General features: G+C 46.9%; 1 protein-coding gene and 1 long non-coding RNA gene across 2 annotated transcripts; both read right to left on the bottom strand.

Annotated features, from left to right (window-relative positions):
* Positions 1–7,630: 7,630 nt before the first annotated feature.
* On the bottom strand, positions 7,631–14,262 carry LOC128832513 (uncharacterized). The gene is made up of 7 exons (XM_054019977.1): positions 14,250–14,262; positions 13,728–13,851; positions 11,605–11,687; positions 11,187–11,281; positions 10,782–10,872; positions 10,500–10,647; positions 7,631–9,234 (listed from the first exon to the last, which is right to left on the bottom strand). The coding sequence occupies exons 3-7, from the start codon at positions 11,669–11,671 to the stop codon at positions 8,181–8,183; spliced, it is 1,455 nt and encodes a 484-aa protein (XP_053875952.1). The 5' UTR covers positions 11,672–11,687; positions 13,728–13,851; positions 14,250–14,262; the 3' UTR covers positions 7,631–8,180.
* A 216-nt stretch (positions 14,263–14,478) lies between these two features.
* LOC128831249 (uncharacterized) lies at positions 14,479–19,596 on the bottom strand. Its single transcript, XR_008443782.1, has 4 exons — positions 19,443–19,596; positions 18,676–18,755; positions 15,008–15,131; positions 14,479–14,567 (listed from the first exon to the last, which is right to left on the bottom strand). It is a non-coding gene; the product is annotated as an uncharacterized LOC128831249 (long non-coding RNA).
* Positions 19,597–22,396: the final 2,800 nt, after the last annotated feature.

Below are 22,396 nucleotides of genomic sequence, written 5' to 3'. Positions count from 1 at the left end.
ACATGCAGCGCAGGGCAGTGGAGAATCAGGCCCAGTCTATTCTATTCTCCTTGCAGTCACAACAGCTCACACTGGAAGACCCCAAAGTGCATTTCAGCGTATGTCCCCGATCTTGCAAACGCACACATTCGTCATTGCACTGAGTTCCAGGGTACTAATCACACATCAAGTTACGCCTGTGATAAGTCAGTGTTTGCAGGCTCTAGGCATCACGGCTGTCACTTCAAGCACAACTGAAAGGCAGCCAACTCGGGGGCAGAAGGCACCTCCCAGCCAGACAATAGGCATACAACTGGGGGTGGAACGTTTCAAGGAGGGCCTCAATCTTTTAAGATCTTGTATAGAAGAGCTACACAAAGTTAATTGCTAGGAAGTCTCTTCAGTGGCATTCTCAGGGTCAGTGCACGGCCCTACATATAGGCAGGCAGACAGCCATCTTCTGGGAACGCTGCTTTGGGAAACCCTGGTGAGCTGCAGGTTCGCTCAGTACAATGTATGTCCCCTGGTGTTTTCATCCAGAGCCCTCAACGCTCTTTACAAGGGAGGGGAGTATCATCATCTCTGTTTTACAGATTGGGAAAGTGAGGCACAGAGAGCGGAGGCGACTTCCCCAAGGTCACACATAGGTCAGAGTCAGCCCAGAAGAGAACCCAGCTTTCCTGAGTCCTAATGCAGTGCTTGCTCCACTAGCCTACACAGCCTCTCTTGTGCACCCTATAGCCACAAGGGATGCTCCTTTAGTATAAATAGCGAAGCACTTGTTTGCACGTATGTGAGAGGCTGATAGCTCTGGTTAGAGCCAGGCATAGTCTAGATGGGAGCTGCATAAACTCCCCCCCCTGCAGCGCCCACTCCCTGCTGCTTCAGTCCTAGGCTCCCCCACCCAGTTCTTCTGATGCAGCTCAGGGCTTGTCTACACTTGAAAAGCTACAGCGGCACAACCACAACACTGCAGCTGCAGCGCTTCAGGGTAGACTCTACCAACGCCAACAGGAGGGCCTCTCCTGTCGTCTACGTAGGCAATCCAACTCCCCACGGGGCAGTAGCTAGGGCGACGGAAGAATTCTTCCATCAACCACATGCCATCAACATCAGGGGCTAGGTCAGCTTAACTATGGTGCTCAGGAGTGTGGATTTTTCAACCCCCCATGCAATGTAGCCAGTTTGACCTAACTTTTTAGTGTAGACCAAGCCTAAGTCTTGAACTGCAGCTTGTCTTCCTATTCCAATGCTAGAGCTCTCCAGGATAGGCAGATTTTCCTCTACAATAGAATGAAAGAAAACAAAAACAAAACACACACACACACACACACACACACTCACACTCACACTCACACTCACACTCTCTCTCTCTCTCTAAAATGCCTTAACCAAAGCTGAGGACGTATTTCAACTGTTCTAACAGGCTATTCTCCCTTAAATCAATTTTCTCTCTTTGCTGTGTGGATCTGACATCTTCACAGTTTGTGTGTCAGCTGCATCTCAGTAACACTAATAATGAAATAAAACAGCTCCCGAGTGGGGATACAAGGACTGACAGAATCCACAAAGCATCCTAATTGTCCAGCCCCACGTAGTATAGCCCAGCCCGGCCCCAGCCCCACACATCCTACCCCCATCACTGCCTCAATTATGGGTAATTGAGCCTTAAGCAGCTTTCATAATATGTGACAGGTGAGGCAAGTCATAGTCCCAGCACTAAAAATAACAGGACAATTTTCCTGCCATGCTCCATCCCCCAGTTATCACGCAGCGCTCAGAGCGATGGCTCCTGGGCCATGTCCTATTAAAGGCAGGAGCTGGCAGCTGGGGAGAGGATGAAGGGAACATGCAAACGAGGTAAATTGCATATCATGAGCAACTTGGTCACTCACTCCACTGATTCCTTTCCTGGGAGGGGCATGCAGGATCTGAGGGGTCTCGTCACTGCTTCCCACTGAGAGCTATGCACTAGATTAATTCAGTGTGGCGGTGCCAGTCTCCATCCCAAGAGGCATCATTTACAGGCATCCTCCCAGGGGAAGGTGGCAGAAGAAATAGGAGGCAGGTATTTATGTTGGACACTTGCCTTCTGTTGTTGATGTCTTCCAGGGAAACCTTGGCTTTACTCACAGCGCGTGGGGAGTTTTTAGAATCTTTGATAATAACCAGGGTGGGAGGAGATATCCCCCCCCCACATTCTTTCTCTGCTGTTACTATGTCTTCAAATGACCTCTCCCTGCATCTGCCAACCCTAGATCCAAGTTGGGGGTATTTGGGTCAGAGGGGCCATTACATATTTCATTACATTTATATTATGGCAGCTCACCAAGACCAAGACTGGCTCCTGCTGGGTGTGGTACAGACATGTAGTAAGAGGCAATCCCTGCCCCAAAGAGGCTACAGTCTAATTAGATAGAGGGTGGTAAGGGAAACAGAGGCAAACTAACTTACCCAAGGTCACAGCTGGGAATAGAACCCAGGTCCATGTCTCAGTCTAGCACCTGATCTGCTAAGGCACTACCTCTCCAGAGAGCTCAAGGCCACACTGTAAATTGCTCCCCTGAAACTTCAGGTTTGCTTAGGGTCAATACATCTCTAGCTGCTTAAGGAACTGGCCCTTTCCCAGCTCACACTTCCAGTGAAGTGGGGGCAGGTGGAGAGCATCATGGCCCAGGATGGAATTCAGCTGTCAGAACTGGTTCCATCCTGGGAGGTATCCAGGATCCTCAGTGAACTCTGGGCTGTTTCTCTCACACATACGTATGTGTGAGAGAAACTCCATGCGGCCACCTTTGCACCAAAAATACGGGCTACTTTAAAAAAAAAAAAAAAAAAAGTCTTTTCACATCCTGTTTTCTTTTCACCAGGGCAAACATTCCATTTGCCCAGCAGATTAGCTACACATAGGTCCCCAGAGGGACAAGACAACAGAGCTAGGCTGGAGAGGAGCCCATCAAGGAGAACTCAAGAGCCCTTGGGAACTTCACTTTATGAGCTAACTAGGTCATTAGTGAAGGTGTGTAATAACAGCATAAGCAGCAAGAGGCAGGGCCATGTTGGAAGGGTGGGGTAGAGAAAGAGAGGTGGGACAGATTCATGATAATAAGGGTGAGTTGGCCTGTTTCCCCCCATTCAAAAAAGGGATTTAAAAAACAAAGTTAGATGCCTCTTTCCACACACCTGGAGTTTGCATCATTCTGTCCTGGGCAGTGGGAGGAATTGAAACATTCTCTATTATAGAGGCAGCTGGTAGGATCATTGCCAGTTACAGGTAAAACAGCTACTGAACCTGCAGAGAACTGAGATTACTGGCATTACTTAGACCATAAACTCTTTGGGGCAGCAGCTGTCTTTTTGGTCTATGTTTGTACAGTGCCTAGTACCATGGGGCCCTGGTCCCTGACTAGGGCTGCTAGAGGCTACAGTTATACAAATAATGTCAACTCTGCTGTAGCCAGAGTTAGGAAACCTGAGACCATGTCTTGTGACAGAAATAGCTGGACTGTGGCTCAGTGATAGCAAAAACAATGGCCTGTTTCTCACGTTATTTGAATTTGACTTGCTGTTACACCCCACATAAGCCTTGTCCTCAGTCGTGTTAACCGCAATGCTTTCTGGGCATGCATCCCAGAGTTCCCAGTGCTGCTTCAAACTGTAGGCTATGATGACTGCAATAGATCCTTTGTGAGGATGCGGGGAGAGGGCAAAGGCTAACAGAGATCCCCTCCTTTAACAGCACTATGTGGCTTAGTTGCTAGCGAGTCTCACTGCCAGCTAACTTGTCTGAGTGAGCCACCCCTGGGACTGGTCCTCCATTTGGATTCATCACTAGCTGGAGAGCTGGTTTTGGGAGGATGGCTTTCCATATGGAGTTGATGATTTGGTGCTAGAGACTCCCCAGGCAGCACACTTAGCAGGAAGAGATGGTACAGGTGTGCCAATTCACCAGCTGGGCCCATGGTTTCTTGACCACTGCAGGGCTCAGTGGTATACAGCCAATATGGTCCAGCCCCACAAGCACAGGATGGTGGAACTATATATCGCAGGAGCAGCAGTAGCCACAGACCTTAGGCATCAGGAAGGGCCTGTTTCTTGCCTTATCCATGCTTGGGATTAGCCCTGAATCAGCCAGTGTGGCAGCAAGCAGTAGTACTAACCCTGAACGTACAGAAGGAAAGCTACAATTTGCACCACTTGAGGTTTCAAGCTGGGGTAAATTTGAGCAGCGCAAGCTGTTGCTTTTTCTTGTTGTCTAACTAGAGAGGTTTTTGCATTGGTGCAGCTACACCCATTGCTGCCCACTGAGGGCTGAATCCTGGCTAATCCCAAACCCAGAGAAGGCCAGAATCACTTTTGAAAGTATGACTAATTAAGCAGAGCCACCTTGATCACACAGGGCAAGAGAGGGTAGGAGGTAAAGCCTCTTTTGACTTGCAAATCACCTGCAGTCACTTTCCTAAGTACATCAACCCCCTGCCATACATCTGCCAGCACAAACCAAGAGCCCGAGGGGGAATGTTTGTTCTTGCCCCTTGCCTAAATGAGGCAACAGCTGTTCCATGGGACTGACTGGCTGAAATCAGGTGGTTGAGGGGATAAGACCCACAGGCAGCCTTCATTAATCATTACTTTAAAAAAAAAATTAAGAAAAGTGTGTAAATGTACTAGGGCAGCAGCTGTGGGATCAGCACGTCCCATTTAGCACAGTACCTGCTGTCTCCTCGCAATGAAATATGGGGCTGTTTGTTTAGCTAAGTACCCTCCCTGTAATGCACTTGTTCTCTGAGGCAATAGAAATAATATTAAAGAGGTTCAGGCTTCTGTGCTGAGCTGGGCAAAGAGGAGGAACAGCATTCTTCCAGCACACACAGGCTGAAATATTGTTTTTTCACAGCATAGCACGGAGCTGTCTCTCACCTAGAGAAACAGCCTCACATTGAATGTTCCCTCAATGGGATTTCTAAGACCCCTACATGTTGATCTGACTTCTGCTTCCCCTTCTTTCTACCAAAGGGTGTTTGTCTAGCTGCTAGGGTGGATTTTCCATATACAGCCCAGCTCCTACTGTCTCATACAGGAGTCACCAGGGGCAGAGTTTTCTCATCCCATCCACTGATAACGCAGTTGAAATATAAGCAGTCAGAGATCCAATTAGTCCACATGACCCTAAACGCAGAGCTAGCATTAATCAGCTCAGCAAAAACTACAGGGGAAGGAGAATTCTACCCCCTTTGGGCTCATTTGCACTGGAAAGTTACATTAACTAATGCTGTGAGTAGACTGTTTTTAACCAGGGGTTAGTTGTCTGGGAATAACCCTCAGGTCAGGTCAGCTATGGGCAGCTGGCAAAGTTAAACCCAACCATCCCTCTCTACATAAACACAGGTGAGCACGATCAGGTTAGTTAGTGTGGTTTCTTTAATTTTCTAGTGTAGACAAGCCCTGGCGGGCTGGTCTAGCTCCACCTCAAACCACCTCTGGGGCTGTACTTTGTGCCCCCTGTCCCATGTGCACTACATTGGCACAAGTGTTAGAACTCATCTACATTCTAGAATTGCTCTCCCATCAGAATCACTGCCTGCACCTAGGGATCAGTACAGTGTTGTAAAGGCCATTCAGGGTTTGCACTGGGGTAAAATTTTAATGAGCTTGGTTAGTGCTATCCCCAATTTGCCCTTGCCTGCAATCATGCAGCTATGCCTATTGCTATCGTAGGGCTACTCCCTACTATATGACCAGGATAGTGTACTAGGCTCTGAGAAGAGACCTCTTATCTCAGTAGCAAGGCAGGAGCATTCACAACAGCACTTGTTGCAGTGCCAGTTTTCAATATCAAACAAACATTCAGGCTCCAATTAGCACTGACTGCACTCTGTCCCAGTGTTCCAGGCTCTCGGCCTCCTTTGTTGCATTTCAGTCCATTACTCCTTCATGTTTATATTCCTTCCACTGTTTCTGTGCAGTTTGTAACATTGCTAATGCCTTGTTGCAAGAGAAGATTGACTGACTGAGCTTCATTTTAACCCACTGAACTTTGGTATTTTATTGGTACCCAGCACCTTGTGCAGAGAGGTGTGCCCAGATAGACAAATTGAATGGAATCATCTGTGGCCATAGCTACACCTGAACACAAGGACCCTAATGAAGCAAGAGTTGGTCTACAATTAAAAGTTAAATTGGTATAGCTACATCTGTTGGGGGTGTGAAGAGGCCAGACAAAGGGCAGGTTGCAGCAGTACTTTTTACTTTTGTTTAAAACAAAGTCAAACTACTCCCATGCAATGTTGACTGTGCTGGTGTACTTTGAGCAGGAGCCCTATCAAGGCTAAGTGGCTGGGCTACTTACCATCCATTAGCAGCTCTAGGGCTGCTTCTTTTGAAGCATCACCCTCCCACAAATGTTTTTACACAGATGGTGTTTACTTTTTGGATGCCCTGTTAAGCTTTATTTCCTGCTCATGTTTCTAACCCTCTTGAGCAATAGCTGCTCATGTGGCTGTGTCCAGTAAGCTCAAAAGTTGGTTCAATAAAATAGCCAGGCAAGGTAGGGGAGGTAAGCGTAGAGTCAGTCCATTTATCCAGCATTTGCTGTTGAGCACAGGCCCTCGCTCAGCAAACTCTACAGGAATCCCCTCACCAAAGAAACATCTGAGTCAAGCTGAAGGATCCTGAGAGAGGTAATGAAGGGGGGGGGGGGAGGAGAGAGAGAGAAGGGAAGAGCACAGAAGCTGGGAATGGGCAACAGGGGATGGATCACTTGATTACCTCTTCTGTTCATTCGCTCTGGGGCATCTGGCAGTGGCCACCATCGGAAGACAGGATACAGAGCTAGATGGACCTTTGGTCTGATTTAGTATGTCTGTTATGTAAGCAGGAATCTGCTAGCGCAGAGGGTTAGTGCATCAGGTCTGGGAAATGGGGGAGCAGAGGTGCATAGGGCTGGTTTGAAGACAGGACTAACCTTCCTGTCCATAGTAGACAAGGATTAGTCTCACTTCAGCACCCCTAACTAGTCTCTACAGCAAGCAGGATGATCAGCTGTCAGCCTGCAAGAGTAGAGCTTGATTTACTCAAGCAAACTTCCAGCCCAGTTATGCTGAAGTAATAGCCGGGTTCCCCTACCCTTATGGCCTTTACAAGAGGTCTATATAACATCTAGCACAACCAGACTCCCTCCAGAAATCCAGGGCCTCCAGCTACTACATGTTAAGTTTTTCTGTGTATAAAAGTAAGTGCATTTTACCTATCCACCCCAGCCTCTATCAGCACTTGACTGCTAAGCCAGCCCTCAGATGCCAAGACCTGAATGGCCCAGGTCTATCTGGGCTTCCTCCAGATCAAAAGCAGTGTGGTAGGGAAAATTTGAGTCTGTTAGGGGAAGCACCTGCTTTCCTTGAGCCCCAGGAGCCTTTATTAATTAAAGTTAGTATTCACATTCTGCTTGCTGCAGCTTTTTGGAGCAGATTCACTTGCAGTCCACAAGCTCAGCCTTGCCTAGAAATTCCAGGGGCTATTACATAGCACCACAGAATTAGAGCTATCCAGAATTTCAGAGATGCGTGCACCATCCTGTGGTCATTACTGGGATAGCACCAGAACCAACCCAGTACCTGCAAGCAGCAGGGGACAGAGACATACAAAGTTTAAGTAAAACAGATTTTATTCTGGAGTGCAAGAAAAGTTTGCCCAGTCACTGCAGTGTGCATAGGGCACAAACACTGGGTATTTCATAAAAACTAGGAGTTACAGAATTAAAAAACAGGCAAGAAGGACTGAGTCCACTAGCCCCCCAACTTCATTCACCCCAGGCAAGGCCTGAGGAACTTCAGAAAGCTGCAGTAAGTGGCCTTTGACCAATTAGTGCCTCAGCTGATGCCATACAGGCTAAGAGTATTGAGACCAGTGTCAGTGAACCCCTTCTTCCCCCAGAGTACACACTGTGCCAATTCATTTATATCCACCCGTAAGTGTCCAGCAAGCAGGCAAAGGGCTCCCCCACTATTGCACGCATTCTGATCATGTCCTTATTAGTTTTTTTTAAGTTTGTTAAAATCTAAGTCTAAATATTTAGTAGAAAAAGCCAAGTAAATACTACAGAGAACAAGATTGAACATCCGTTAGTCATGTCCTTATCGAGTTGTGTACCACTTCTTGCTTGGTGTTTGTACTAGACAGCTAACACCCTGCCCTCACACAACCTAGTAGGTCTCAGAACCAGCCTGAGCTGCTGCTTGTTGGAGTTGCTCTTGGTGCACTTTTATTGCAGTCATACAAAGAGGGTCCAAGAGCACAGGGTTGGTCTCCTTGGAGTCTGTGGGGCCACCCTCCATGAACAGGTCTGGCAGAGCCATTGAGGGCACCTCCTCAAACCCAGCAGGCACTGGAGCCTCTATTGCTCCTGGCAGTGGGAGAGAAGATGTAGCAATAGCTGGGCTATCCTTTAGGGGGCTGCTTTGGTCCCTGGCCAAATTGGCCCCAACTCCTCCCTCCAGCTTCATCTCTGCCCCCTCAAGCAAGCTCCTCACCAGAGGCTCAATGAAGCTAGCTGGAGGCATCTTCTCTCCCTCACTGAGGTCTCCACCCTCTAGAACCATCTCTGGTTCTACCTCCGTGGCAACAGGGCACAGAGGTGGCTGCTTCTCTGTGGTGCCTGGAAGACCCAGGTCTCTGGTAGTTAGCTCAGCAGACACAGCTTGGCTGGCATTTGATTTCAAAACTATGGCATCATCCATGCAGGAGGCAACTATGGTGTTTATGTTCTGACCTTTGCCCCTGACAAGCAGATCTTCCACAGAAGGGCTGGTTTCTGATGGGCAAGAGGCATCAAGGGGTGCTAAAGACAGATGTTTGCAGCTGGCAAGGTCAGACTTCAGAGCACCACACTCTGAGTAGTGATTTGTCTCCCCAGAACCCTGGTCACCAAGGCCAAGAGGCTCGGCCACCTCACTTGCTGGGCCTGCACTCAGCTCCCCCTCACACATCTCACCTGCTGCTACAGTTTCTGCCTCCCCTTCATCCTCCATGTTCTCTTTCCCCACAGACAGTAGGTTCTTGCTACTTGGAGACCCACTGCAGTCAGTTGCTTCAGAGTCCTGTGGGATTTGAGCAGTAGCACCCAACTCCAGGCTAGTTAGAGAGCCACAAGGGATCTCCTCAAGGAGGTCCCCTTCCTCTAGTAGGGTGATTGCTGGAAGGGAACTAGTAGTGCTCCTTCTGTCATCTTCAGAGCTTCTGCCGGGATCTTCCTGTTCCCTAGAGTTCAACATAGGGCTCATATCAGTTCTGCGATATGCCAGTTTGAAAGGGGAGGAAGCAGTTCTATTGTGTCAAGTGGGAGCATTGAGCCAGATGAGCGCTCCCAATGTAGAAATTTTAGCTGACAACCCTGCAGGCACTCCAACCCCTGTGGGGCCCTGCTAGGTGTGGCATATTAGTCTGCTGCTCCCAGACTGCTTTGGGGATTGATAGGGAACTTCACTAAGCATGCAAGACAGAAACGGGTCACTAGGGAGAGTGATTTAGAGGCACAAAGGGCAGTTCAGGTGCCCAGCTCCCACATGGGCCTTGGAAAGTCTCCCTGTAAGCAGTTGGAGACACAAGAAGCCAGCCAGTTCACCAATTCGTTTTTGGAGCAGAAGGGTAGGCTATAGTTAAGGCACCCAGACTAGAGATTTGGATTGATTCCCAATTCTGCCACAGACTCCTTGTTGTCTCCCAACCTCCATCTGTGCAATGGAGATCTATTGAAAGAAAGGCAAGAGAAGGGAAGTACTATTAAAGCTGGCAACTTATTGAGGCAGGGACCATCTCTTCCTGTATGTCTGTACAGTGCCCAGTAACCCAGGACCCTGGTCTGAGGTCAGGAGCTCTAGACATATTTAGAGGCCACCAGCCCTTCCAATCTTAACACTGTCAAAAGAAATTTTGTACCCCAGAGAAGGTTCTCAGAGCTGGCCAAAAGAATTTTGGAATGGGTGAAGACTGGAAGAAAGTGTTATAGCTTAAACATTATGGAAAGATTTCCTACAAAATAGGGTTGTCAGCTTTTTAGTCAGCTCCAATCTTCTAGCCCTCATCCATCCTGTGGCCCTTTGCTTGCCAATGCCATGGTTGCTTTTAATTTTGTTCAAGGAGAAACCTACAGCAGGAACATGCTACTATGCACAATTGTAGGCTAGTTCTAGTCTTTTAGAAGAGTGCTCACCTACAGATAGCCAAGCTGGTAGAGTTATTCAGCAGCTAGAGCTAGCCAGGAGAGGGTCCAAGCTCACCCTTTGGAGGAACTGGAAAAGGACAGTGGGTGCAGGACTGACATGTATGCCTGCTGTTCTAGTTCTGTGCATTACAGGAGGCCACTTTAATCTTCCTGCAAACAACTCCCCTCCTGCCAAATACACCTAGCTCAGCATTGTAGAAGCTGGATGTGGTTGCAAAGAGCTTCCAGCAAGTTAAATTCCATCCACATTAGCAGCTACAGGTAAATGAGCACTTTGTTGCCATGCAAGCTTTTGGTTTACCTCTGTGGGCAGTTCTCCTCCTCTCTGTAAGCCTGGGAAGCACAGACACCACTACAAGTCCCACTGCTAGGGACTATGATGAGGCTCCCAAGGGGTTGAAGAGTCTGGCTTGAAGTGGGCATGTTGCCTGAGGAATCCAGAGGGCCATCTGCAAGCAGAAACAGAAAGGTTCTTAATACTACAGACATGGACAGTGTGAAGACTTCGCCATTGTTCATGTGTTCTCCACTGGGACCTGTGCCTCAGACTTGCTTTTGGCCATTCACATCCTGGTGTTCATACCTGTTTCAGAGCAGCTTTTGCTCCCTTTCTTGGTCACTGGCTCCTGCTCATATTCTGAAGATGCAGCCTCTTCCACTCGGGACATCCTGCCCTTTGGAAGAGGAGAAAACAGATCGGGAGAGTTCAGTGCCAGGCACAAATGATCACTGCCAGTTACTGTAGCTAGCAGGGAGATTTAGTTACTTCCCTTCACCCAGTGACAAGCCAAGGAGGAACACAATACTTGATCTCCTTCCCTTAACACCCTCCATTCTTACTCCTTTGTCCTCATTTAGCCAAAAAAGTCAGCCTCTTCAGGAAATCCCTTAACAGACCTGTTAAATGGCACCATTTCCATAAGTTCTGTCTAGAAGGCAGCAGTTTAACACCCTAGGGTGCTACAGCTAAGGTAGCCCCAGCCCTTACTTCTCTGGACATGGACACTGGTCTCAGGGAGACCCCACGGCGGATTGTATCCAGCACTTCCTTCATGCTGTTCTGCTTGGACAAGACATGTTCATCTGCAGGATGAAAAGGTATGGTTAGACATGAGCCTTGGAGAGCTCTCTTAGAAGGTAGCTCAGGGAAAGTGTAGCCTCCAGTTCAGGGAAGTAAGGACCAATACAGGGGACAGAGCTGCTTCCCACAGCACCGCCAACTCTGTTTTGGTGAAGCCCTTTCATCCACCCCTCCAGGAGGGAGACAGGGGGCTCATTCAGCTGGGCCAGGCCACATGTGCCCAATTCAGATTCAGGATAGTTACATGCAACACTGACAGTGTCTCCTCCCCGCAGCCCCAATGCCCTAGCTGGTCAGAGCTAGCACAGGCTGGTGCTACACATACCACAGGGGGCACTTCCCTGCTTCGGTGGAGTCTGTACCGCTGGCTTCACTGCTGACTTCTTGTTCATTTTAGAGAGGAGGAGTCTGGAGAGAGAGAAAAAAGGAAAAAAGCATCTCATGCCTGAGCCCCTCATCCTTTGCACAGTTCCCCTCCCACTGTCATCCAGCAGCAATGCAGCCTGGGAGCAGTGCTACAGCCCAGTCATGGCAGATGGTGGAGGAGGCAAGGGGAAAAAGCTATTTCTAGATCCCTGTGTGCTGGCTCAGAGCGCAGGTCTCTGCCAGGGTAGAGGTATTCTAGTGATGCCGAGTCCTTAGCACCACCTTCGGCCAGGGCCAACCACTGAGTAGCTGCTGCTACCAGGAAAAAAAAATCTTTGGTGAATGAAAGGTAAAGGCCAGACCCAGGAGATCTGGAAGGAGGGGAGATGGAACCTGTCCAGCAGGTATGCAATTATACAGCAGGATCTGATCTCTCAAATTCACAGTCCTGTTGCTTTTAAAGCCACCAATCCCACAAACAACTCTGGTACCACAACCATCAGAGCACTACCACTACACATCTAGCTAGTGCCACTGCATCAAAAGAGGATAGATCTAGACTGTTCTCTGTGGTACCAGATGACAGAACAAGGAGTAATGGTCTCAAATTGCAGTGGGGGAGGTTTAGGTTGGATATTAGGAAAAAGTTTTTCACTAGGAGGGTGGTGAAGCGCTGGAATGGGTTACCTGGGGAGATGGTGGTGGAATCTCCTTCCTTAATGGTTTTTAAGGGCAGGCTTGATGAAGCCCTGGCTGGGATGATTTAGTTGGGGATTGGGCCTGCTTTGAGCAGGGGGGTTGGACTAGACCTCCTGAGGTCCCTTCCAACCCTATATTCTATGATCACAGCCAAGTGCTCACAGGAATGTCCAGGTGTCTCCTACAGCCAAGTGTCCTAAATCCAGAAAGGTTAATCTTCACTGCAGAGTTAACTCGAGTGTTACTCCTAACTTGACAGGCACACTCTAGACAAGAGCGATGGTGTTTCTAACTGGAGTTGGCTGGTCCAGTTGGGTGAGCAGCACTTACCAGTTGCTAATGGGACCATGTGTGTGGTCATGGACTAGCACCACTCAAGTGCCACCAGTGGCAAGGCACTGCAGGACAATTCCCCCACTCCTGGGCACCCAGGATGACAGATTTTTTTTTTCTCCCCCCACAACTGTTCGGGAATTCATGGAGCAGCTCAGCCTACTGCAGAACTAGAACCATAGGATGTTTCCCTAGAAGTCTTAAGGCCGTGAGCGAGTGGTATTGCCAGCGTGGCCATTATAGTCACAACCAGAATTCCTCCTGGCTGTACTCCCACAGTAGACCTAGGAGTTCTTGAAGGAAGCTATTTTCCCCTCACCATAGCAAGGTCTGAGGGTGGTACATCATGAAAAAGCCTGTTTTGCTTCTAAAGTCATGAGCATTAGTTAGGGAACATCTCCCAATGCTGATAGAGCCCAGGTGGCACAATACCCTTCCCCAAGAGGGCTTAGGAACCCTGGACTGTGAGTTGGGACTACATCAGCATCCCCAAGGCAGTGATCCAGCCAGGATGGGGACTTCAAGTCCTAGCATTGCCAGCTACACGAGGGACCTGAATAGAGTTTGGAAAAATATGTCAAAGTTTGTCAAGTGGAAAAATTCAGATTTTGCAACACAGAATTTAGAATTTTTTTTTTTTTTTTTTTAGCAAAATCACCACAAATTTCTGGAAAAAAAAAACTAAGTGTTTGTTTTTCAGTTTTGAGTGACTGTTTCGGAATTCTTATCAGAGGAGTTTAAAGATGGAGAAGTCAAAACTCAAATATTGCAGAACAAAGTTCCGGGTTTTAAATTAGCTCAAAGTTCCGGTTCAACTCAAAACCAACTCTTCAGTTCACTGGCAAATCCAAAGACTCAGTTCTCTGCAGAGTTGTAGGTCTGAAACCCAGGTGGAAGGTGCAATTTGGAGTCTTCCCCCCACTACTCCTGACTCCCATTTAGTCAACCCAGCCCCACAGCCGGGTTTATCTCTAGGGTTTGAGTTTGTTGTAGAGTCGCTCATCTATACCCATCCCTTCATAGTGATGAGAGAGTTGTCACAGGTCTTACCTGATGGAAGAAAGTTGCAGGGGAGGGGAAGGTGACGGTGGAAGAGACTGAGGAGCAGTAGCCAATAGAGCTAGGGTGGTTGGAGAGGGACCCTCAGCCTGCAGGCGCTTCTGCAGAACAGCAACTACAGAGGGGGAGAGGGAAAGAAACATTCCATTTAGTGTCAATATTGGCATCAGCAAAGGACAGCTCTGGATAGTGGTTACACCAAGGGCATGACAGTTAAATACCCTGGATACAAGTCACTTGACTTACCTCCCAGGTGTGTAAGAAAAGGGGGAGATTCACCCATCTCTGAAATGCTTTGAGCTTCCATATATAGGTGTTTGGCATGGTCAGTGTGGTCTCCCTACTTCCACCCCCAGATGGACAGCAAGTTTGGAGCAGCTTTTGTTCCTGGCCACACTCCAGCCTCCTTTCCCACAAGGGAGTATTGCTCCAAGCTGGGAATCAGCCATATATGTGGTGCAAAGAATTTCACACTTCCCCACACCTCTAATGCATCACACACAGGGTCCTTACTCTCATGCTTGAGGTCCTGGATGCTGTCCTCAGCCCTCAGAGCTCTGCACTCCAGCTCCTGCTTCTCTAGTAGCAAGCGCTCCAGGTGCACCTGCAGCTTCTCACCCAGGTTGGGCTGGACAGAATTATGCCACTCCACCTGTACAGTGCGAGGGGGTCAGGGAGAAAGTTCAGTCATCAGAATCCAGACCTTCTCAATGCTCCCATGAGAGCCTAAGTGTCTGCCTATCTCTGGGCACATGAGGCGCTCCAGCTCATTCACACGGCAGGACAGCTGTCTGGTCCACGACTGAGAACATTTCAGTTCCTCCTCGAGCTCTGAATTGAAAGATCCAAGTCACTGAAGACACTATCCACATTTCCACAGCACTCTCCATTAACGTGCTTACTTACTTTTGACTGTACACTCCAGGATACAATGAAATGCGGCCACTTCTAGAGCAGAACATGGCAGCTGTTTAGATCACAGCAGCAGTGTTAGTCAGGAAGTGAAGATTACTACCTCTCACACTGCAAGGGGGGGAATTTAGGCAGAGTTATCTAGTTGGGCCAAGACACTGGCCAAGTGGTCATAGCCTTATCTTCACCTTATGGAAAGATGCTACCTTGGATAGTGCCCCATTGTGGAGCCATGGGGCATTCAGGCCAGTTCTAGCACTGAAGTCACTGCAGCAGACTGGAACGCTTGCACACAGGAATGGTTTCCTGCAGCACATGCTCCATGCCCGTGCTTCACCCCCCTGCAGAACTGAGCTTACCATGAATGCGCTGTAGATAAAGTAGTTCAGCATTTTGATTTGGTGTTTCTCTGGTCTGAGGCTCTGCATGGGCAGGAGGAAGGGGACGGTCATGCTGGGGACTCGCACTAGTCTGGAGTGGAGCCTGGCAAAGAGTTTCTTTGTATTACAGTAGCTCCTGAAAACACCCCCCCCCCCCCCCGGCGCCCAAGTCCCATTGTGCAAACTGCTTTACAGAGGCCTGACCGACAGTTGTTCCATTGTAACTAGTGTTACTGTATACAGATTTAGTTAGACTGATGCCTTTGTCTTGTTCTATTGCGTTAGCTTAGATCAGTACATTTGCTGATACAAGCTAAACCAAAAGAATGAGTTTGAAACAAGTGAGATCAGGCACCAGTCTAATGAAAATCTGAGTTAAACCCAGGTAACTGTAAAAAGAACAGGAGTACTTGTGGCACTTTAGAGACTAACAAATTTATTCGAGCATAAGCTTTCGTGGACTACAGCCCACTGTAGTCCACGAAAGCTTATGCTCTAATAAATTTGTTAGTCGCTAAAGTGCCACAAGTACTCCTGTTCTTTTTGCGGATACAGACTAACACGGCTGCTACTCTGAAACCAGGTAACTGTGTTTAGACAAGACCAGCTACATAGCAAGAGAAGTACCAGCCCTGAAGAGCCTACAATCTAAGTAGACAAGCTAGACACAGGGTGGGAAGGGAATAGAGTGACCAAATGTCTTGATTTCATAGGGCCAGTCCTGATATTTGGGGCTTTGTCTTATATAGGTGCCTATTACCCCCCATCCCATCCTGATTTTTCACACTTGCTGTCTGGTCACCCTAAAGGGGAAGAGACTTTCCCAAGGTCACAAAGCAGGCCAGTGCCAGAGATGGGAGCAAGATCTAGGTCTCCTGACCCCCAGCCCAGCACCTTATCATCCAGCCTAAAACTTCCCTGGATGTTTTCCCTGGTGCATAAAGTAGGGCTTGGCAGTGAGAGCTGGTTGTATTTGCACAACAGGAATAATGCAATACCCATCTGATATAGTGCCCACCACCACATCTCAAAGTGAGACATTTATCATAATCCCCCATTTTACAGATGAGAAAACAGGGGTGGGAAGTGACGTGCTCAAAGTCACAAGCTGGTCAATGGCAGAGCCAGGACCAAGTCTCTTGACTCAGAGTCCAGTGCTCAGTTCTCCAGGCTGTACTACTGTCTCCCATGCACTAGATTCAGTCCCAGCTACCCTGCAAAGTGGACTTAACCATATTGGGAAGGTACCACTGCTATAATAGCATGCGTCCCAGAAGGCAGGATACTTTGTAGCATAACCTGGATCAGAGAATGTCTGCACAAGTGAATAGCAGTCTGAGGAAAGAGAATCCTTGCATAGTCATGGCTAAATACAGCCAGTACCCATCAGATCAGAGTATGAAAAGGGGCCTAACTGGAAAAAATTCAAGAATGCAGAGGACAGAGAAGACACCCTGCTCTTTTTCCCAGCCAAGGTCATTTTGCATCTCTAGAAAACCCAAAAATACAGAGACCCAACCACTGCAGTATCAGTCTGGAGAATGATTAACCAAAGAGCCTAACCTGGAACAAAAGCGGGAGGGGAGCTCAAGGACTGCAGAGTGTTTGTTTTAAGCAACGTCAACCTGATGAGTTTTGCATTTAAAAGGATGCTGGTAAGGCTCTGACGTTAACACCTCCCTCAAGCTAGCAGTTGTCCTTTCCCCACCCTGCTTGCTAATGACAATTTTCTGTAGGGCAACTGAAAGTTCTCTGAAAGAACATTGGAATCGGTTTTAATTCCCCAGTCCTGGGCACTTGTTTCCCAGGACACAGAGTTAACCCAATGTTGTTTTACCACTTCAATGATACCACCCTCTAGTGGTGCATCCACACTAGGGGCTGTGCTCATATAGCTATTTCAGTAAAAAGTCATACACACCCCCAAAATAGTTAAATCAATATAGAAGTGTGGAGACCAAATCTTCCACACAGTCCCACTGCTGAAAACAGGACTGCCTGTGAAGGAGAAGCAGTCAGTCTTCAGAGAAGATTTAAAGAAGGGGATGAAACTAAAAACCTCAGTTGCTGTGACATGAGTGCAAGACACCTGTTACCAAATCAAACTAGGATCAAAGCCTTGTGTACACAGGAAGGTTGCATTAGTTTATCTTAATCTATTTTAAAAACCAATTTAAATTCAGCTAGTGTCAGCTTCTGGGTAGACACTCTTATTTCAGTTTAAGAGCACCTCATTTTGGTTTTAGCGTAAGTATTTTTAATTGGCCTCAGCTAAAGTGAAATAAAAGTCTAGTTTAAACCCAAAACAACATCCACGCAGCCTTTCGCACCCGTTTAAGTCTGACACTTTCTCAGTTAGACAAGCCTTAAGTAACTACTCAAGGTACATGGGTGAATCAGGCCAAACCATGGACTAATACTGCCACTTAGCAGCTGTATTGGTTTGTTACTGTTTAGGATTCGCTTTGCAGTTTGTGTAGATTGTGTGGTTCAGACCTGACCCAGCCTCTCCAGGTGAGGATTGTGTTGGCTGATTATCCTGAAGGGGATTGCCTAGGCTCCAGACTGAATGGCTATTTCACATTTTATTAATAGCTACACCATTTAGTATTGTCAAGTAAGATCTCTAATATGAAGGTTTCTCACCACCACCTCCCACCTTTTGGTATTGCAACAGATTTTAAGACTCCTTTGGGCATCAATCCATCTGGTGATGTTTCTGAGGTAGCTGGCTTACTACCTAGTTAGTTCTATTATCTTCTGGCAAAACAGCTTGTCATGCCAGTGGGCTCATTGAATTAATGCTATCTTCAGAACACTCATCTGATGCAGAAATAAAGTTTCCCCTCTTCTGTTTTACAGAAGAGAGATTAAGTGATTTGTCCAAGGTCAAACAGGGGGATCTGTGGCATAGCTAGAAACAGGGTCCAAGTCTCAGAGGTTCCAGTCAGTCTTTTAACCACAGAGATCAATCAATATCTTCTCCCAGCATGGGCACTTAAGTTCTCCTTGTTTCCTCCCTTCCCCCACATTTCACCCCAGAACATTTCAGCCAGATCAAAACAATTTGGCAACAAATTGGAGACAAGAGCCTTCCTTTCTCAAGTACAAAAGAAAACTGTCCACTTTGAGGCCTAGAGGACCAAGCATACAATAAATATGAATCTCATTGTTTAGAGTGAGCAATCTTTAATAGAGTTAGGAACTGAATGTGAATTGCCATAATTCACTACCTAAGCCTGGGGCTAGTTACAGTTTGTTTTCATATCAGATAAAAACTTTAGTATCTGCTGCAGAAAAGTTAGTTTTGGGAGTCCCTGCAGTACTCTAGATTCTTCTAGACTCACTAACTCAAGAAGAGGCATTCCAGCCAACAGAGAACAGGCTTTCAAAGCTGCCTTAGGAATTTGGGTACCTAGTACAGTAGCTAACAGGCACTGGGGAATCTATGTGTCTAAGGCAGGCTTGAGCACCTCAGATTTATATGCTAAATTATATGACTTCACAAGAGCGCTTCCAGTCATTACACAGGCTGCTTCAGTGTTAAGTGGCTATTCTAAGCAAATGCACACTCAGACTAGAATAGTTCACCAGTGCCCCAAAAGCGGTCATTACACACAGCTAGAATGGGTTATTTGGAGTCTTACCACCCCATCCTCTGGACACACAGGGCCATCAGACACACACAGTGGAGGTGGCTCCTTCTTCTGAGGCTCTAACACACCATCTAAAGAGGAGAGATAGTAACAGTTTCCCCACACACACTTCCACAGATATGGATACAGCCAGATCTCCTGTTAAGAAGAGCCCAGTACTAAAGTTAATGGGAATCAGATTTCACATGCCTAATGAAAGACAATATGCAGGAAAGGCAAGACCACTGTAGCAAGGGATATAAGAAGTTATCTTTATGCTTTACACCAGAAGGTAGCATGATCATTAATCTCATTTAAGTTACAGTCCAGTTTTTCAGAAGCTACTAGCTATTTTAGGTACCCAGTCAGACACCTTAAAACGCTTGACTTTTAAAAATTGCTGAGCACCCACCAAAAAAAAATAAATCCACACACTTTAAAGGGGTCTCCAGTCAGGTAACTAGAGTCACTACCTACTTTCAAAAATGTTAGCCTACAGCTTTTTTCAGCAAGAAGAAAGTTATAGCAATGCAGGAGAGGGCTGGAGGAAAGAAAAGAGAAAAGAAGCTTCAAGTTGGGCATTTTTGCCCAAGTTCAGAATTCTAACAGCAATTAAAAAAAAAAAGAATTCAAGTTTCAGGAAGTTTTCATCCAGCTCTAGGGTTACTAGACTTGGAGCCCATTATCATGTTAAAGTCCTAGAGAACCATGACTGAGCAGATCATTTAACCAAAGAGAACCTACCACTAAAAATTTATGTTACACATTAAAAAACTAACCTTTTATACACTGGCAGCAAAGTACACTCTTTACACTGGTCCATAGGTGCCTGGAGGAAGCCATTGCTTAACTAAACACATAAGACATGCAACCCTGCTTCTGGATCACTTATATTAAGTCTGTGCCCCTTGGCCAAATCAGCAGGGCTCTCTCATTGGTGAAGCCACACCAATTCTTTAGTACCTCCAAGACTATCAGCAGCCAGCAATTAGCTTTAAAGGTATTGATACTGCTGCTCTTTTCTCATCCCCTATAAGGAAGGTGCTAAGTGACGAAAGGAAACGCCTTTCATCAGGCGGCAGCAGGCTTGTCAAATGAGAAACTATTGCAGCACATTGACAAATAGATCCTTGCAACCTTCGCCAGGCAAGTGAGAGTGACTGATTGACAGGGACCTCAGTTATAGCTTCTTAGTCACACTTAATTCCAGCCCATTCATGTTCACAGGGATTCTTTTATTTGTTTTTTAATGAACCTCACAATTCTGCAGAGATTTAAGGGCAGGTGCCCGTGCCTGGCTCCAAAACACTCCTGCACCGTGGATGTTTGCATAGCCTTTGTCCCCGCTGCTGCAGGGCTTTAGGAATCCCTTCTCCCAGCCTGAGCAGTGTTTTAAATCCCTTTTGCCTGAGGTCACTTCTGAACTTTGGACCCTCTCCTGTAATGGATGTTTCCAAACCAAGAACAAGCCTCAGGGTGCAGGCAGGTCCAGTCTCCCTTAGCTGGACAGAGGGTTTGCTCTGCTGCCATAATTTAAAGCCATTATTAAAGTGCTTTAATCACAAGACTTTCCTCTAGGGGGGATTGTGGCCCTGTGCTAGAATTCAGGAGGCTCCTGTTCAGTTCCTGGTTCTGCTTTGGAACAATCTCCATCTCATGATTTTTTGGACCCTGCCTTACGCTTGCTGAACGATCGATGATGGCAGTACTAGTGCCTGCGTGCCCTTGGGCAAGGCCCTGATTCCAAAGGTATTTAGACTCCTTTTGCTGAACTCCCTGGAAGTTAGGAGCGTAAATACCGTTGAGGATCTAGACTCTAATCTCTCTGTGCTTCAACTCCCCCTCTGTAAAATAATACTTCCTCTCTGCCCACCCTTTGTCTGCCCTGTCTATTTTGACTCTTTGGCATGCACACACAGTGATTGTCTCTTACTAGGTGTATATACAGCACCTAGCTCTATGGGGCTCAATAGGAGGGTACAGGAAATATGTGGCAGAGCTGGAACTGACTCCAGACTTTCTTAGATGCAAGCCAGTGCCTCAACTACAAGACCATTCTTCCCCCTTTCCATCAAAGGCCCACAAGATGCTTTACAAAAGGGAGTCAAGTATCAGGGGGTAGCTGTGTTAGTCTGTATCCACAAAAACAACAAGGCGTCCAGGGGCACCTTAAAGACTAACATTTATTTGGGCATAAGCTTTCATGGGTAAAAAACCTCACTTCTTCAGATGCACCTGAAGAAGTGAGGTTTTTTACCCACGAAAGCTTATGCCCAAATAAATCTGTTTGTCTCTAAGGTGCCACTGGATTCCTTGTTGCTTTTATAAAAGGGAGTATAATTTTCATTTTACAGATGGGGAAACTGAGGCATATAGGCATGACATTAACCAAAGTCACCCACTGAGTCAGAAACGCCTTTCTGCTGGCTCTTGGCATCCTTCTCTGCTATGCATATTGTCTTCCATTTTTCTACTCCTCCTCTCCCCTTTTTGAGAACAGCAGGGAATGAATGAATGTTACTCTCATAAAGATGCCTGAAAAAGACAAGATATACATCCAAGACTGGCAATGCAATTATAAATGCCATTTTCCTAGAGATAATGGCTTCTGAAGTGTCTTGCTGAGGGAAAAACACATATTTTCCAATAATTAGTTTGAACATTTAAGTGACTTTAAAAATATCAACGAACTCCTTCATCTGCTGCAAGGCCTTGTTGGATTCCTGTACCTCAGTGAATTTCAAAATGGAATGGCTGTTTGATGTAGAGGAGGAGACCTCAGGGAGTCCTGGGTTTTATCCCACAAGCAAAAGGAAACTTTATTTACAGGAGATGGCTGTCACAGCAGCACTGCAGAAGTTGGGGAAACTCCAGGCATGGCCCTTAAAAAGCGTACTGAAGTACAAGGGGGCACAGCCCTTAAAAAGTGAACAAGGGCTTATGTTTCAGGCTTTTTTCCTACTACATTCCCCTACTTTTTTCTTTTTATGGGGAGGATGTTTATGCATGTTTACAATGGTACCATTTTAACTATAAAGTGACATAACCCTCTCCCCACATACACAGAGCAATTTATTACCTCACCCACCTTGTCTCTCCTATCCTGGGACAATATGGCTATAACACTACAAACTTATGGCAGTATAACATATTCCCAACTAGGGAGGGAAAAGCTAAACCTGTATAACTGGATCCACCTTAGAGGTTGTATAACAATGTCAGTACTAAACTCCCCCCGCCCCAACAGTTATGGTACACAAATTGTGTAGATCCAGGTTCAGTTGCAGTAGCCTGGGGATCTGGAATAGGGCCCATGGAAAATCCCTTATTCTGAAGCTTTACCCTCAGTTTGTGCCCCTTTCCTTTAGTGTATTTCTAATACATGCTTTCCTAAGCCTTTTCTGGTGCAAACTAACAATTGTAATGCACAGAGTTGCTGGTGCCATGCTATCCCACCCTTCCTGAAAACTGACTTCAGCCCAGACAGCAACTCACTCTTCCCACCCATTTTGCCTAGCTGAAGGATTAAGCCCCAGAGTTTATGGCCATTCAAATGCTCATGTTTTACAGACTATATCACCCTAGCTAGGAGGCAGGATGAGATAACTGGCCTAAAGGTAGGATGAGTCAATCACCCACCTGACTTTCAGCAGAAACTGTTAATGCTAGTGACCCTGACACATTGTGAACTCACTCCACACAGGAGTATGGTAAGGACTTGTACTACGTTCAT

The sequence above is a fragment of the Malaclemys terrapin genome, chromosome 2 (genome assembly GCF_027887155.1).
Source record: "Malaclemys terrapin pileata isolate rMalTer1 chromosome 2, rMalTer1.hap1, whole genome shotgun sequence".
Taxonomy (NCBI): Eukaryota; Metazoa; Chordata; order Testudines; family Emydidae; genus Malaclemys; species Malaclemys terrapin.
The sequence above is the reverse complement of the archived record's forward strand: the minus strand, read 5'-3'. Positions and strand labels throughout refer to the sequence as shown.